General features: G+C 40.9%; 3 protein-coding genes across 4 annotated transcripts; 2 read left to right on the forward strand and 1 right to left on the reverse strand.

The window, feature by feature from the left end:
* The first annotated feature begins 3,684 nt into the window (after nucleotides 1-3,684).
* fgf6b (fibroblast growth factor 6b) lies at nucleotides 3,685-10,194 on the forward strand. 2 transcript variants are annotated; one of them, XM_084701601.1, is made up of 4 exons: nucleotides 3,685-4,393; nucleotides 4,883-4,986; nucleotides 5,770-5,995; nucleotides 9,716-10,194. In XM_084701601.1, exons 1-3 carry the CDS (start codon nucleotides 4,054-4,056, stop codon nucleotides 5,944-5,946), a joined length of 621 nt encoding a protein of 206 aa, XP_084557727.1. In that variant the 5' UTR covers nucleotides 3,685-4,053; the 3' UTR covers nucleotides 5,947-5,995; nucleotides 9,716-10,194. The 2 variants fall into 2 exon arrangements, with proteins under 2 accessions (XP_084557727.1, XP_084557726.1); XM_084701600.1 differs by lacking the exon at nucleotides 9,716-10,194 and having other exon boundaries at nucleotides 5,770-9,638.
* Nucleotides 10,195-10,216: 22 nt separating this feature from the next.
* Nucleotides 10,217-12,491, forward strand: fgf23 (fibroblast growth factor 23). The gene is made up of 3 exons (XM_084701602.1): nucleotides 10,217-10,934; nucleotides 11,024-11,127; nucleotides 11,383-12,491. The coding sequence occupies exons 1-3, from the start codon at nucleotides 10,700-10,702 to the stop codon at nucleotides 11,818-11,820; spliced, it is 777 nt and encodes a 258-aa protein (XP_084557728.1). The 5' UTR covers nucleotides 10,217-10,699; the 3' UTR covers nucleotides 11,821-12,491.
* Nucleotides 12,492-13,758: 1,267 nt separating this feature from the next.
* Nucleotides 13,759-16,339, reverse strand: tigarb (TP53 induced glycolysis regulatory phosphatase b). Its single transcript, XM_084701502.1, has 6 exons — nucleotides 16,190-16,339; nucleotides 15,776-15,813; nucleotides 15,455-15,576; nucleotides 15,183-15,260; nucleotides 14,940-15,050; nucleotides 13,759-14,748 (listed from the first exon to the last, which is right to left on the reverse strand). Exons 1-6 carry the CDS (start codon nucleotides 16,219-16,221, stop codon nucleotides 14,314-14,316), a joined length of 816 nt encoding a protein of 271 aa, XP_084557628.1. The 5' UTR covers nucleotides 16,222-16,339; the 3' UTR covers nucleotides 13,759-14,313.
* Nucleotides 16,340-16,440: the final 101 nt, after the last annotated feature.

Consider the following 16,440-nt stretch of genomic DNA (forward strand, 5'->3'; position numbering starts at 1 on the left):
CCCAATCAGGTACAGTAAGTGTTGGTATTGGTTGTCCTTTCTGTCCTACCGATGCTGTGACTGACAGGGATTATGGAAACGCTGCTCTTTTGGCAGTATGACAGAATCACTACACAGGATGACTCATACCCACAGAAGAGCCATATCTTAGCATCTCCTCTCCTCCATCAGTCCAATTACCTTGACCAGCGCCCACGGCTTCCTCCTCCTGCCCCCCTGCACACAAATCACTCTGCAGGGCAAGGTGGTAGTCACACCCTCACACCGCTCTCAAGCCGGTGGCACTGTTTACGTCTTATGGGGGTGAGAACGTGCGAAGCGGTGACTGAATGTGTCACAGAATGCCTTACATTCCTAGGCTAGGTCTGGGAGGCCTGGCTTGGTGTTGGGTTCCTGGGGGTAAGGGAAGAGGAGCCAGGGGAATTGGGTGCCGACTCAGCAACTGACAACTCCTCTGATCTCTCTCCCTTCCTTCAGCCTTAACCAAATACTGGGCAATAGGAATATGACATATGGGAACCTTTCATCAGGCCCAGATATGCCTTAACCCAAGCTGGTGTTTTTAGCCTGTGTAGCTGGACATCTCATTATGGGGATGTGGACACATACAATAGCTTATCCCTCCTTGGATAATGTTGTGATAACTTTGCCTCGTTGAATCATTGTCCATGTTGAGATGTGTCCCCTGTTGTTGGAAAACCAATACATCATAATCTCTGTGATTATAAGCTATAACATGCAATTGCTCCTGTTTAGAATAGACATGGGAGTGACACTGGTATCACTGGTCATAAAACACTATTGCATCAGTACCATAATAGTAACAAGAAGAAATGTTATATAACTTTTTTGGCAATATCATTTTGAGTTTAATTAACATACTGATGGATTTTGTTTAATTCTGTAGTTTATTTTTGCTGGTATAACTTATTTAAAGGAAATTTAAAGACGTCTTGGTTTTCCTCTACTGTTACAAGACATAATTTTATGAATATGTATGTAAGACAGCACATCTAATTAGGTGATAACCACTTCCTGTGTGAATAGCCCTGTAGTCTGTTGAAACTGTTTTTACAGACTTTTTGCTTTGTCATCCGTCATTCGGCGCATGAAAAGGTGAATCAAAAGTCACCTCTACCTTTTTGGATTTTCCCTTAGTCACTTATGCTCATTTTAGCTGCACCAGGGGGAACTGCAGGGTAATTTAGTCGTACACTTTGTTCTGAACACTCTCTTCTAACAAGCTGTGCTCTTACAGCTTAATACTAGCAGCAGCGTACATTTCCTGGAAAATTTAGTAATAGAGCACTGGTTGAGTATACATAACAGGAAGAATCATTCTCATCCTCCCTTTTTCTTCTGGAGTGTAGATCAACTCTGTCAGGAAGAAAATGTTTCCAAGTTGTATCTATAGTTTCCGGGACAGTGTTTCCATTAACTGAAATCAGTTTATTTTCCTCCATGGACGTAACAGCCTCGTTACGCCTTTCTACTGAATCATAATTTTAACACTGAAATTAATTCCTTGTTCTGAAGATCTGAACAAGCTTATTATAGTCCTGCAGTTTTGGGTTCAAGTTCAAAGTTATCTTATATCAGTCACTGAAATATGATAGTTAAGGGAGTTGAACTGTTAAATATGTGGCAATACATAGGAGCTATTTAAGAAGATGAGTACTCTGCTAAATTTGAATGGCCCAGAATGTGTGGTGATTCTTACATCAGTCCATCTTACAAATTCAAGGCCTGTGAGTTTTATTTCACAAATATTCGTTTTTAGTTTAGATCTGTCCTTTAGGCCATTACACTGCCAGTGTATTCTAGTGGTTCTGATGTTATGTCAGAACAATTCTCCTCCAGAGCACACTCCCAGCTGTTGTTTCAATATCATGTTCTAACCCCACGTTAATAAAAACCTAATTGAGGGGGCTGATATCCTTGTATATCCAGTTACTTACACTTACACTGCAATGTACACAAAGCCTTGGACTTTATCGTTCGGCCCATTCTGATTGATTTGTGTGTGTGTGTGTGTGTCTGTGCGTGTGTAAGTGTATGTTGAATAAACCAAGTAATTGGCAATGAGACAGCTGACCTGCCAATAACAATTGCTGTATACTCAACAGCAGGCAAGTATCCGAGGGAGTTCCAATGTTCCATCTGGTAATACCCAGACCATTTGAGGTTAATGCTAGATAACTGATGGAAAGGACTGAAATGTATCATATGGCATAGTCATTAAAATAATGTTTAATGCATTGTGCTCAGCTCATAGAAAGCATGAAGTGTGAAAATGTCATCTGAGGTTCAGAATGTTGTGTTGAAAGCATGTAGCCTACAGTAGGAGACCCAGTTTCAGAAGGCTCTTGCTGTTGGCCTGCTTTTTGTTTTATCTTTGTGCAGCTGTGTGGAATACTCTATTTCTAGTCAGGTTGCAATAGACAATAGCAGTTGATAGGTCAACTGCAGTTGTCTTTGTTGAAGCCCCATATTTTGTATTCTTGCTATGTGATATGACCCATCACGTAGGCAACCGATAAAAAAGTGTATGTCAACAGCTGGGGTAAGGATGCCCAAATTCCCATATACTGTAGCTTATATCTTATTATTTTAGTTTCAGTGTATACGATACTTTTCCTTTGGCTTGCCATTAATCACACAGTTTGAACCGTGCTTCGAACTGTCGGAGGTTGCCTATTGTAGACTGTGTCATAGAGCTCAGCAAAGCATGCATGAGTGTCTCAGCCTCATTAGCGGTTTCAACTCAAAATTGATTTAACTTTACTCAATGTCGCAATCCCAGTTTTTTCTGCCTATTCAGACTTTCGGTTTAATAGACTATATAGGCTATGCTTACGCAGGAAGTCTGAAACACTGCATTCTACTGGATGTATCTAGATTAAACCATATGTAGTCATATGTTGATGTTATTATTATTATTAAACCCGACTATCACCCTCCCTTCATTTCAGGATTATTGTTTAACTGTTGCGTTTCTGTCAGTATCTTGACAATATAACAGGAAAATTATGTCATTTTCAAGTTGTATTCGACAGTGCCTAATAATTAAATGCTAAATTATATTATGTTTAATGAAAAAATTGAACATTAAGGAATAGAATAGTTAGGTTTTTGGAAACGGCGGAAACCCTCATAACTTCCGGTGTGACTGCTCTCTGGCATCAAAGAGCACCTGGGGAACCATGTAACATGGTCTCTGACGTACGGGCATTCCCTGGGTATACTCTTGGAGGCTGATAATGATATAATGTTTTCAAAGATGGGACGCAGGCTATCGGAACCTTGACAAAAATGTGCACGGATTTGTGGCATCGTTTTCATAAGTAGCAGGTGTATTCTCTTACTATAACAACCTGCGGTGCGTCTATGCATTCTAATATGTCGTTGTGTAAACTTCCTGAACAAACAGCTAAGGAAGTGGCAGACAGGATTGCCATTGCTCTCCGGTGACTACTGGACTGTTTTTACACCTTCATTCTAAATAAGGAAGCAGCCTGTCCGACATATGACCACCGTCCCGATTTGGGCTCTGCCACCGTACCCATCGCATCCCATGATTGCTCAACGCTATCCAATGAAACTCCTCTTTCCCCCACCTCACAGGAGAGGGAACAGAGTAGAGACCACACTCTCATCAGGATTGCGGTTTGCGCTGCGCACACACTTGCTTGGGTAGCAACTCTCTCTCCCTCCCCTCTCTTAACAAGCAGTGAAGTCAGAGTGATGTCATACCAGGATGCTAGTGCCTGGCAAGGTGAGATAGCTTTTTGGTGAGTGGTGTTCTCCACGGCCAGCGTTGCCAATCCAACGGCGCGGAGCTGCGAAAGATGGTAATCATCACCACCACCACCTCAAGCTCAGTCGCGCGTTCTCCTTTTTCTAGCCCTCGGCTCCCGGGCCACCGTTCCATGCCCGACGCTCTGATCTGCCTTCTTAAAATAATCCTTTACCACCATGCCAAAGGAAGAAAAACAAGAAGAGCGGTATTTTTAGGGCCGTTAACTCTGACCACGTGCCCTGAAGGTAAACCGGATGGCAATTGCGCAAAGGTGCCTCATCAGTATGTCCTACGAGGCCAGCACGCACTGGACGTTGACTGCAATTGTTCTCTTGGGGTCTGTTTTGGGGATTGTGTCATCATATCCGATTCCAAGCAGGACTAATGCAACTTTATTGGAAAGAAGGTGGGAGACCCTATTCTCCCGCTCCTTTCTGGGGATTTCTGGCGAGAAATCAGACATGAACTGGGAGAACGACTACTTGCTGGGCATCAAGAGAGTGCGGCGACTTTACTGCAACGTAGGCATTGGGTTTCACCTGCAGGTTCTCCCAGATGGCAGGATAAATGGTATACACAATGAGAACCCATACAGTGAGTACATCCTAATATCCGCGTAATGTACTGCAAACATGGGGGTGTGAAAGCAGTTCTCCCAAGTTTCACTAACCCGGGTAGCATATCTTTACATGCATGATATTTAATCAGTGGTGTCGGCAACATTGGATGTCTCTTAAACCAAAGACAAATCTATTAAAAAACCTTGTATCCGTCAGTGTTAAATATCTTCCCAGGCCAAAACATGACATGAATGCTTGGACCAATATAGACACCAACTTATTTTTACACCGGCTCCTTCAGCGGCCCAGAAACGAATTACCATGCACGCTAGTCCGAAAGTATAGTTCTAAGAGATACTCATGTATTAAATGGGAAATAAACACGAAATGCTAAAATAATGCTGAACAGGGACTGTATCGTCACCTGCAAGGTTACACCCACTGCTGCATAGTGCACGTCTTTGTTCTACTTGCATTGATAACCTCTGCCAGGGTTCCCTTAACGTCATGTTTCGTTTGATAGGTCTAATAGAGATCTCTACAGTGGATCGAGGAGTGATAAGCATGTACGGAGTGAGAAGTGAGCTGTTTGTCGCAATGAACAGCAGAGGAAGGTTATACGGGACGGTAGGTGTGCGTACTTGTATTTGCATCATGTTCAATATCGCTGGCAAAATACGCAATGATGTGTGGAAATGTGTGATTATGTAGGCTGTCGTGATTGAAAACGGATAAATGTAGTAGGCTAATCACCGTAGTATTACCAGCATTACCAATAAGTGGTAGCTTCTTGGTTCACACAACCGTGTTCTGTTCTCTTTGAGCAAATTAGCCCAAAACACTTAGTCATGGAACACGAACTAATAGGCTACAGTTATTTTTTTTATAGATATATATACACCTATGTATTACATCGCCATATGATGATAAACCAGGCTGGTCTGTGTTTGTACAGTGGTGAGATAGTATAATTAGGCCTACTTGTGTCACAGCAGGGAACCGTTGCTGATGTAGGGTTATGCTCATTTTAAGATTCCATGAGTATCTCAAATTCTGATTGAACAAACCCACAATGTTAAGTTACATTATTACCAAATAGTTTGTTCAGTAATGCTGTGTCACCTGTGAATTATATCTGACCATTTAGGCCATTAACAAAAACAATTCTTATGAATTAGTTTCTTCATTAAGGTTATGTGAGTTTTAGTTGTTCAGAATGTCTTTAATGTTGAGCCAAACATCATCGTCCTCCAATTACTTTCTAGAAAATTGGCTAATACAGACAGTGCTTCAGGCCATTTCAGCTGCAATGCCATTCCATTAAAGACAGATCATTTCAAAACAAGGCATGTAAAATGATGTTCAGTTGTGGGTCTCGCCTTAGATTTTCTCTGCTTTTACCATTTTTAGCCTGTCTTTCGGGACGAGTGTAAGTTCAAGGAGACCTTGCTGCCAAACAACTACAACGCCTACGAGTCGTTTGTTTACAAGGGCTCCTACATCGCCCTCAGCAAATATGGCCGGCTGAAGAGAGGCAATAAGGCTACCACTTCCATGACGGTGACACACTTCCTCCCCCGACTATGAGCAGAACTCGCAATAACTCTTTAATTTGCACATGTGGATGTTCTTCCAGGTAATATAGAAAATACATATTCATTTACCATAATGACCGGCGGACTGCAAGAGTTACACATTATTTGGATAGCTAACTTTGTATTACAACTGATGTATTATGCCATTCTGTGCTGCTTATAGTTTGTAACATTATTGTTGGGGAAGACGAATACTTTGCCAGTCTCAACACTTTACTTTGGTGCTTGCTGTAACAGAGGTTCACCTCACTCCGTCTTTGGGATGGATGACTAGCTGTATCCTTGGAAAGAGTGAAATGGATACTTTTTATTACCTCAAAGAACTACTTGACTGGATGAAGGATGCATGGAGTTATACTCAAAAATACCTGCTAAGTTTATCCTTTCTCTGAGGGCTTTGAGTGCTTGACTCCTCTGTTGAACACTGATGTCCAGCCAGGGGAACCCCAGACAACCTAAATGCACTTCTTTTGCTGCACGATGTGAAGGTGCCTTGCTGTTCCCACTTGTGGCCCCCTTCTTCTTGCATGTAAGATACACCCACTGAAGTCAGAAATAGGCTGACACTCTGAAGAGGGCCTCAGGGGGGGGGCGAGACTATCTCTGGTTTATTTTCTTTTTATGTCATTCGAACTGATTTAGGTTTGAACAGTGAGACCCGAGGACTCTCAGCTTTGTGTTGTGGTGGTGCCTGAGGTGAACCTAGCTGCCCACTTAAAAGTTCAATAATGTGGGGAAATCATAATAATAACAGGGTTGGATAAATGTTTATCCATAACTGGTGTCAAATTATATTGGCCCAAAACTCAATTTTTTTGCATTTTGAAATGAATAGTTTAACTGTATTAATAACATGCAAGCACACAGTGGAAAAATATGACATGTCACCTACATGGGACACTGCTAGCATACAATCCAAATACTTCTGTTTTGGTGCTTCTGGTAAGTGTGTGAGATGTAAAATCGCAAGCTTTGTGCATCGCTGTGGAAAAAAGTCTAAACAGGCTACTGACTAAGAAGCCAATTAACAATGTTGTAAATAGTGAGAATGTGAGACACTGCTAAAGAGAAAGAGAAGCTTTACTTTGCCTGGTGGCAAAACAGAGTTCAGGTTGCACAATGACCATCAATGATGGTGCCTAATAGTTTTTTGGTAAGAATCATTACCACACATATTTATTTATTTGTTTGTTGAAGTGTTCAATGTATTTCCACTGAGTGAGGTGTGTGCTGTGGGCAGGCTTCACTGCAGCAGCAACTACAGTGGAGATGGTCTTGGGAGCTGTCTTTTCAAATGTAATTATGGGACGGTTATTAGATAGTCCATGTGTGTCACTGGATTGGAGGAGGTTTCAGTTATTTAGTGATTTTTTTTTTGTTTAACATGCTGCTGGTTACTTTTAAACTGATTCTCATAATACCACACCCTGGCGCTGAGAGAGTTGGACTATTTCAATCCAGTAAAGACATATGGGACAATCCTGCCTGCTGTCTCTTTGTTTGATGAAACTCCTTAAGAATGTGGCTGTCGAAGCATGTCAGGCTGCCTCCCCACATACCTGAACAACCCCCCACTGAGCATTATCAGCCCACCACCAATCACTTACACGCCCAGGAACCTTGGGATGCCAGCAGTAACCCAGCAGCTTCCTCTTCTGCTTCAATCCTATTTTAGTTCAAGGTCACAGACCACCGTTGGTCCTAACCAGGTGTCCGTGGTAGTCTGCTATTTGGGGCACCGTTGTCCCACCCAACACTTTGTGATAGCCCTGCTAGTATCTCTGTACTTAGTGCATTTACACCAAACCCATTTTAGTATTACTTTGCTAGTTCACCTTCAGCTCTAGGGTATACAGATTATTTATCTTATTCAGACAGTGGTTTTAATAGTCCACTGTGGATGGACCATCAGTGGCCTCCGAGACCTTTATCTTGTCCTTAACTGCTCCTGTAAGTGTAGCACTAAAAGAGGAATTCTACAGCGAGTAGTTGTTACTTTCCACATTATAATGCCTGACAATGCATGTGCTAAGGGAACTGCAGTGCTTTCAAACAATCTTATCTCTCTCCCGGTGATATTAGAACAGCATAGGTGTGTGTGCGCATTTGTGTGTGCATGAAATGCAGCTCCTTACACCCCTTCCTCCCCACACTCTGCTAGTACATCTCTGGATATTTCTGGGAGGGGACATCTGCAGACTTGATGCAGTGCGTGAGGCTGAAAAGTGCAGAATCACACAGAGCAGAGCAGTGCCTCCCTAGTACACCCTGTCTTTAACAGACCCTTGGGCCAATGTGCTTCCCAGGAATAACCTAATGTGACCTGAAAACCAGTCTCCCATGACAAAACACAATAGGCAGCTTTTTCGACCCTACAATTACTTATCAGAAAAGCCTTGGTGGCACATTCAGCGAGAACAGCTGGAGAGTTATTTATTTCTGTGGTACAGTCTGTATGACCCCATATTCCCTTCTCAGAATTGAATGGAAGTTACAAGGTATATGCTAGTTTGTCTGTGACAGTTTTGTATTTTTTATTTTAAAGATTGTAACCCCAAAACTTGCAATCCTTTAGCTCATTATCATGCCATCCGCCAACAGAAATAATTTCCTGACTGATGTAATGTGGATCAAAGTGTTGTTGAGTAGAACAGGTTTTGTTGCTGTTGTGGGATGACACTGCATGGAATACATGTATTATGGAATAATGATTGGCACAGCTGAACAAAAAACATTCACTGTCATTCTGTGTTGATGTATCTTTTGTGTTGTCAATTGTTACTTATTCACATCATGAACACGTTTAGAACAAATTACATTATGACTGTTGTTTGTAAAGTATGATTTAGACAGGCAGAGCACTAATATATACTAATATCAACTCGGTTTTACAACTGAACTGGCATGTGTGTTCAGTGTATGTGTGTATTGTGTGTGTGTGTGTGTGTGTATGCACGTGTTTACAGGAGAGTTTATCTTGTCCTCCGTTAATAATGTTATAAGATGTCTATAATCCCAAGGTGCACCTTATGAAAGACATCTTAAAAATTCTGGACAAAATGTGAAGAAAAGTGAGCTAAAAAAAACACATTGAGTTTCTCATGCTTGAACATGATAATAGGATGGTTACAAAACCTAAAGATGGAACCTAAAGGTAAAAAGTTGTAGTCTGCATGGAGAAGCTTTGTTTCAGCTTTGACCAAAAAGTCTTTTAAGAGGGTCTCACCTTTTGAGAGGGCATCATTTGTGAAATGTGTTATCTGTTCATTTCAGTAGATGAGATCCTATTAGTCTCAGTGCAAGAAGTGCAGAATGTGCAGTGCAGAATGCAAGACTATGTCAGAACCCCAAGCGTGGTTAGGTGTGTGTGTCTGCATGTGTTCCCTGTGTGAGTTGGCAGACCTATTTCTCTCTTTGTTTTGTACCCCTGCACTAAGGGGAGTGAGCTTTCACCTGTACCCCTGCTCTCTGTAAACATATACCTCACCTTCTGCCTTAGTTTGGATTTGTTGTAACTGTCTGAGGAAACAACAGACTTCTCTGATAATTTTGTTTCTGAAAACAATTGCTACGTTAGTTAATATTAATATAAGAAAAAATGTCTTTCCTTTTATTTTTGTACGTATGTGCTATGCACAGAAGTCTACTGTATTCCTAAGATACCAATAAAAGTTTTTTTTTTAATTGGTTGTTGTCATGGTGTGCTCTTAAGCAGTGTGTGATGAAGGATGACAAGCACATAATGTACCTTTCTCTTACAGGGAATACCAGAGACAAAAACAGCCAAATGGTGATGGAAAGTACACAAAATCAATGTCTTTATTTTTCTTAGAATGATCTGTCCTGTTGGAAGAGAAATGTGCTGTACTGAATGGTGAGTGTGGGGGAGTGTAAAATAAAACTAGGTCCTTACCAGAAGCAAATAGCCAGAATTTTAATTTGGTTGTTTTAGAATGTTTGGAATGGTAATCATTTGGCCTCATGCCATTCTTAGTTTTGTGCCATTCAACTGTCAAACCCAGCTTCACCAGATATTTGACTTGAATAAAATATTCTCCTTTAATAGACATCAATTAAAAGCCCTGCGCGTTTTTTTGAGTGTCACTACCACTGCACATTATTCTCAATACATAAGTTTGTGGCTCCCTCTGCTGGTTTTATTTGAATCGTGTACATTATCAAGTCGAACTACAGTATGACAAGCAGGTGCGCAAAGATGAAACCATTGCCTAAATGTTACGTTTTCGCAAATTACCGTCTAACTTGAGATTCTGATCAATAATGTTTGACGGAAACGTGCCATACAGAAACATATTGAGAAATACATTTACATTTGACGTTGTAAAGATAAGTTCTTATTCTTCTTAATGACATTTGTGTGTTTTCATATTGGTCAGTCTTACTGAACGTACAACAGTTATGGCTGAGGACCTAAATGTTCAAATGAAATGTAAAAGGAAACCATCACTTAGATTGCGCAACATGACTATACTATACATATTGACCAATACCTTAAGATGAAAAGGCAGAGGTGGACACATGGCCCCCTTCCTTCCGCTGCAAGAAAGCCGCACGTTTGCTCTGGGGGCGAGCGCTGCGTAAGAAGGATGTGAGCAGGAGTGGCCCTTGGGGCCTTTATATAGAGCTGCGTTCAGACTTTGGGACACAATCAGCTGAAGTTTCCCCAAGCTTGCTGTAGAATTCAACTTCTAAGTTTCTGGATTCAACCTTCACTCTTTTTAAGAATGGAAGGAAGAAAGAAATATGGAATGAGGAACATAGTCCTCGTGCTCCTACTGGCTTTGCTACAGAGATTTAGACTTGTGGATTCTCTTCCAAACCCCTCTCCACTTGTTGGATCCAACTGGGGGAATCCAAGACGATACGTGCACCTGCAGACATCGACGGACCTAAACAATTTCTACCTTGAGATTAGTTTGAATGGCCATGTGCGCAAAACTACCGTTAGAAGTTCATACAGTAAGTTACTGTGTACTCATTAAGTTTGGGTGTTTTTCTCATCTGAAACGTATTGTATTCATTTAATAAATGTTTTTTTTTCTTTACAGGTGTAATTTTGATGAAGGCTGAAACAAGGGAACGTGTTGCAATCCTTGGTGTCAAAAGTAACCGTTACTTGTGTATGGATACAGCGGGTAACCCTTTCAGTTCTGTAAGTTCCTTTTTTTATAAATGTGATGGTCTTTATTAAAAGGCAAACTTTGTTATTACTTTTTATTGGAGGAATCTTCAGTAATCAAACAATTTATTTTTGTACTGTGCGCAAAAGCGCCTTTTACGCACGTGTTACAGACTACACTTGTTGCATATTCTTTCTAATATCGTTGTAATTCTTCATCTTAAACTACGTTTAATTGTTTCTGCTTCGAACACTTCTATATTAAAATCCAAAATGTTATGTTTACAGCCTATTTGTCAGAAGGACGACTGTCTTTTCAACCACAAACTTCTTGAGAATCACCGAGACGTTTACTATTCGTGCAGAACTGGCATATTGTTTAACTTGGAAGGGACAAGACAGGTGTACGCCTTTGGTCAGAACCTACCACAAACGTCCCTCTTCCTCTCGGAGCAGAACACGGTGCCGCTGGAGCGCCTCCTGCACAGGGAGAAAAGAAACCGTGTCGTTGATCCTTCCGATCCACACAACGTATATGGGCAGATCGAAGAAGGCTCTGACTCCAAAGCGATGCCGGAGGAGGATGCCGACCAGGACGTTGAACTTCCAGAAGGGGCCGTTAATGTTTCCAGAGAGACACCTCTGTCTCCATCCACTCACGACCCCTGGAACGTGCATTCCACCAACTCCAACGTTAGCCCGCGTATTACGGGAACGATGGGATGAGAGGACCACCTGTAACTTTGTATTGGGTCTTTAACAGCTGGTCTGAGAAATACCCTTAACCATGAAGTTGCTGTTGTTTGGTAGGACTGCCTATGCAAGACCCACTTCTACCTTACATATTTACATGCTTTAGATGCTTTATGAAGGCATGGCCAGGGATTCTAACAAATGTAGGCCGGTAGATCGAGATGGTTCAGTGAACATTTCTATTACGAAAATAGAATATGTAACTTTGTTTTAATGGTTTTTGGAAATGCACAAGCGTTCTTGAAATACTCATGGTCCAACTGATATCTAACAACAGTCATTGAATATTTGTTTAAGTTTACAGGTCCAGATGAAGACACTCATGTCTACTTTAAATCTTAAATAATATTTATAGGCTCGATTTTGCATTAGATCGCAGATCTAATTGATTTGACACGTTGCGCAGTGTTTCACCAGTTTGCTAATCTCGAATTGGTCTGCACACTTTTGTTACAATTTTAAACAATGACCAACCATCCTATTGAACACATTTATTTATAAACGCAGATAAAATACAGGGTATCATATGTGTACAATTAAAAATAATAATTTGAAATTAGAATTTAAAGGTGCTGGTCACCACCAGCAAACAACCAACAGTGTATTTATTTATTTAAATCCATTTATGTTATTTATGGTATTTATACAGATGCTCAATAGTCATAAATGTTTGAATCTGTTTCTGTCTAAAATGCACAGCATGTATGTTTTGATGTTTGGAATAATAGTACGAAAAATAAATTACATTCATAAAGGAACCTTTTTATTTGTTGCTCAGTTTTTATTTTATTGTGATAAAAACCTTCTCTACAACCACCAGCCCAATGGGTGCCTCTCCTCATGTAAGCATCAATATGTTCAAATACGTAAGCAGGTTGAACATTGAGTTCTGAGGTGCCTGTCATCAGGTGAGAGTCCAAAGCTTCCGGACAAGTAGATAAGTACAAGTTTTGTCTGCATCATCTTCGTCTAAAAATAAATATTTCCACATATCTTTGTTTTACTGAGTAACAATGGTAACAGAGTTATTTTTGTCCAAGCAGCACAGTATCGTCACTACTAACCTGCATCCTGTTGGCCTGTTTGAGGTTAACCCTATTGACCATTCACATCTTATCAGCCTCAACTCCTTAAAGAACATGTCACGTTTCTTGGCCCATGTTAAGTGGGATAGCCATGAGTATTACCATAGCCTTTCCAAATCTGTGTGGTTTATATACAGTAAACTGATTGTTGTCTGAAATGTTTATAAAGACAGACCCTTTTGAATAGAAAATATGGCTTGAAAACACTTGGCAACCTTCTCTCAGGTAAGTGGAATAACCTGGATACAAGTCAGTGGATGGATAATTACTTGCCTCAGGTGTTTTGCTAACCATTCCATGTCATGCTTGACCTGCAAAGACAAAAGTAGTTCTGGTCCTGATCACATACTGTGTGAAGGAAATATAAACTGCTTCTTTACTGTTGGTTCCTAGGCTTCTGTGTCATCTGGCCACACACAGCATGATCATACCAATAAACACATTGATGATCTGTCAATGATCATACATTTTGGTAGAAAAACACCTACCATCCATGCTAATGAAATTTAAATGTGACATTTCTGTGAAGAGTTTATAAATAACACTAGAAACTGGGGTTAATCTGTAATTCAGCAATAATCTGATTTATAGTATACATTAACTCTAAATATGGATGTGAGTTAGTTAACAGGTTTGTCATGTTGTGGACTGTTGCAATATAGCTTAAAGTATCCTCCAAGAGTTGTCTAAGGACTGTCTAGTTGATTCTACTTCTTTTGGTTCTGACAGAACATTGTTTTCACAAACCAAACCTAACTTCACTGCAATTAATCCATGTTATATGTATTAACCCATGTTATATGTATAAGAATCCACGCTGCACACATTTTAGCTTCAGATCATATTTATTACAGTGATGCCTTTGATTTGTATTTTACACATAGATAACACAGACCACAAGTTAGCAGATACTTATATGTTCATTGTAATTCAGTCATAATAATTTAGAAACAGTGTTGACAGAGTTCAGCAATAACTCTTTGCCTTTGGTGCAATCAATCATTGTAAACTCACAACAGAAAAGTTCACGTTTAAAAGTGCAGAGCAATTCAACACAATTCTTATATAATAGGTCCTTACTTGTACAAAAACATCCGATGAGTGGTACTGGATTTGTTTTCCACCAATCCCACCCATGCAATAATGTGTTGCTAACAGAAGTGTGGTATTGCACTGAAGGAAAATGACTAAAACTGAGTAACTTACTTAAGAGCTCAAGCTAAAATAATTTACCCTGTTCATAACAATGTTGTGCATACATGTCAATAGTAGTGTCTACATACAGTACTTCAGTCTTGGAGCCTTCCATTTTTCATTTGAGTGTTCCCACCAAAATAGATTTCAGACATTGCACAATAAAACCCAATCTGGGGTTTGATCTCTATTTCTCAGTATCTTGGAGTTTTGCCAAGTGGTCCTTTCTATTGGTGAAGACACAGCGGACGGTGGAGAGTGCCAGGCCGGCCTCATCCTGAGTCAGAGTGAGAATAAAGCGGCTGATACCTGTGTTGGGACACGGAGAGAACACCTGGGACATCCTCATTCCCTGAGGCAGGGAGCACTGCAGGTCCTCCACAAAGTGTCTGACGGCCACCCGGATGTAGGCCCCGTGGCTGACCACCAGGGCATGGACCGAGACACCCTGGAGCCCGTCTTGAGGTAGGCCAGTGTGAGGCCTGTCTTTCGGTCCACCACCAGACACAGGGCCAGCTGCAGCTTCTTCCATCCCGGCAAGACAAGTCTGTCCTGAGTAGCCATGTTCATCCACCATGCGCTGGTTAAGTACCTTGAGAAACTTCTTGAATCGCATTCTTACCTAGAGGCAAGAAGAAAAATCCAACAGACACACACCTATACTATGCATTTTGTTGGTGTGTACTACTGTAATTTCTATTAACACCACTGGGTGGCGCTGTTGGACAGACAGGCCAAGTCCAAGGTTAAATTTATCAAGAAACTGATGGGAGGGATATTGTTCCTGTGTTTGCATGTCACAAAATGGCTCACCTGCTCTAAGGTTTCTCCTCCAGGAGGGGTGAAGTCTCTGCATGATTGACCAGCAGCATTGGCCATGTTCTTTAGGTCCTCCTTAGGCCGCCCCTCTGCTATTCCAAAGCCCTGGAAGGTAGAACATGTATGGAATAATGTAGATGCGTAAACAATGTACATAATGTAGTGGAATTGTGTGTCTCATAAATGCATAAAACATGCATTGAGGATTCTGTTATTCTACAGGCAAGGGAAACATACTCTTTCTCGAAGTAAAGGGTCCAAAACCATTTCAGTGCCAGATGAGTGGGCATTGTGTCTCAAGATAATTTCAGCTGTCTGACAAAAATGACAAAAATGACACACTTACACAAGGACGTTTCACAGTCAGGCTTTTGGCTTGTGCCAAGCCTAAAGCAATAAAAAGGGTAAGCAACATATGTGGAAGACGTCCATACTCCACAGTCCAGTGTCCATGTACTGTAATATTCCTAACAGAATCTGGATCCGTGTTGTCAGTTATAAAAACTCACATGTCGGGCACGCTGTAGATTACTGACAAACACATTGTTGAACCTGAGCTCTCTTAGGTACTGGCCCGCTGCTTCAGCCTGCTGCAGCCCTGTACCTGACAGGGGGGTGTCCACTCCCTGACCTGGCAACAAAAGACATCCAAAATATTGGTCCCATACACACTTGTCTCTAGACATCAAATATATTGTTTTATCAAACATACATATCGATTTCTCCCTGATATTATATTGTGTGTTGGCTTCATAGTTGCACAAGGTGTTTGACTCAGCACACTGGTAGGGTTATGTGCTCTGCTGAAACAGTGATGCTTTTCAAAATACCTTGCAACAACTTGTCTCTGTTGTACTGCGTCTCCCCACTGTATGAAAACGAATGAATATCAATAATGACTAAATGAACTTTAGTGTGACAGACTGACATTTTCCAAATATGAGATGATAACATTATGTTCTTATGTAAAAAAAAAAACATTAATACGGGTTATTAGTTCGTAGAGTGATAGCGTCGTCTGGCGCAGGTGATCTGGCGTGGCTGCTGGCCTATCATATTCCGCAATGTCCGAAAGGTAGCCGGGCTATCTAGCTAGCACTAGCTATATACAATCCTTTCACATAGACTCGTTTATTTATGACTGTTGAAGGTCTTCACATTATATAAAAGCCAATGCACAAGCATAAAGACAATACGGATATTATACTACATCGTTCCATTATTTTGGTTGAAAATTCACTTACTGTCGTATTATTGTCAAGCTAAACTTTAGCATTGCACGGTCTGCTATACTTCTGTGATTCTTCCTGTATTGCGGTTACAGAACGTCATTGTCAAGTCCAGCCTCTTCCTCCAAAGCAGACTATTTATACACATCAAAACAAACTACAAACATGGAGGCAACAACACAACTGGCCACAATGACTCGATCTAGTATTATGATATCCGTTCTCAACCAAGGCCTTTATAAGTGCCTGTTCAACATTTTGTAAAA

This window comes from Hypomesus nipponensis, chromosome 7, assembly GCF_054491055.1.
Source record: "Hypomesus nipponensis isolate SF chromosome 7, ASM5449105v1, whole genome shotgun sequence".
In the NCBI taxonomy this organism is placed as follows: domain Eukaryota; kingdom Metazoa; phylum Chordata; class Actinopteri; order Osmeriformes; family Osmeridae; genus Hypomesus; species Hypomesus nipponensis.

Excerpts from the sequence above, each read along its gene's own strand:
- fgf6b (XM_084701601.1), top strand. The coding sequence starts at position 4,054 with ATGGCAATTGCGCAAAGGTGCCTCATCAGTATGTCCTACGAGGCCAGC. Across the intron at positions 4,394-4,882 it reads ACACAATGAGAACCCATACA|GTCTAATAGAGATCTCTACA; the intron begins GTGAGTACATCC and ends TTCGTTTGATAG. Across the intron at positions 4,987-5,769 it reads GAGGAAGGTTATACGGGACG|CCTGTCTTTCGGGACGAGTG; the intron begins GTAGGTGTGCGT and ends TACCATTTTTAG.
- fgf23 (XM_084701602.1), top strand. The coding sequence starts at position 10,700 with ATGGAAGGAAGAAAGAAATATGGAATGAGGAACATAGTCCTCGTGCTC. Across the intron at positions 10,935-11,023 it reads TACCGTTAGAAGTTCATACA|GTGTAATTTTGATGAAGGCT; the intron begins GTAAGTTACTGT and ends TTTTCTTTACAG. Across the intron at positions 11,128-11,382 it reads CGGGTAACCCTTTCAGTTCT|CCTATTTGTCAGAAGGACGA; the intron begins GTAAGTTCCTTT and ends TTATGTTTACAG.
- tigarb (XM_084701502.1), bottom strand. The coding sequence starts at position 16,221 with ATGCTAAAGTTTAGCTTGACAATAATACGACA. Across the intron at positions 15,577-15,775 it reads CAGAGACAAGTTGTTGCAAG|GTCAGGGAGTGGACACCCCC; the intron begins GTATTTTGAAAA and ends TTTTGTTGCCAG. Across the intron at positions 15,051-15,182 it reads ACCCTTTACTTCGAGAAAGA|GGCTTTGGAATAGCAGAGGG; the intron begins GTATGTTTCCCT and ends TCTACCTTCCAG.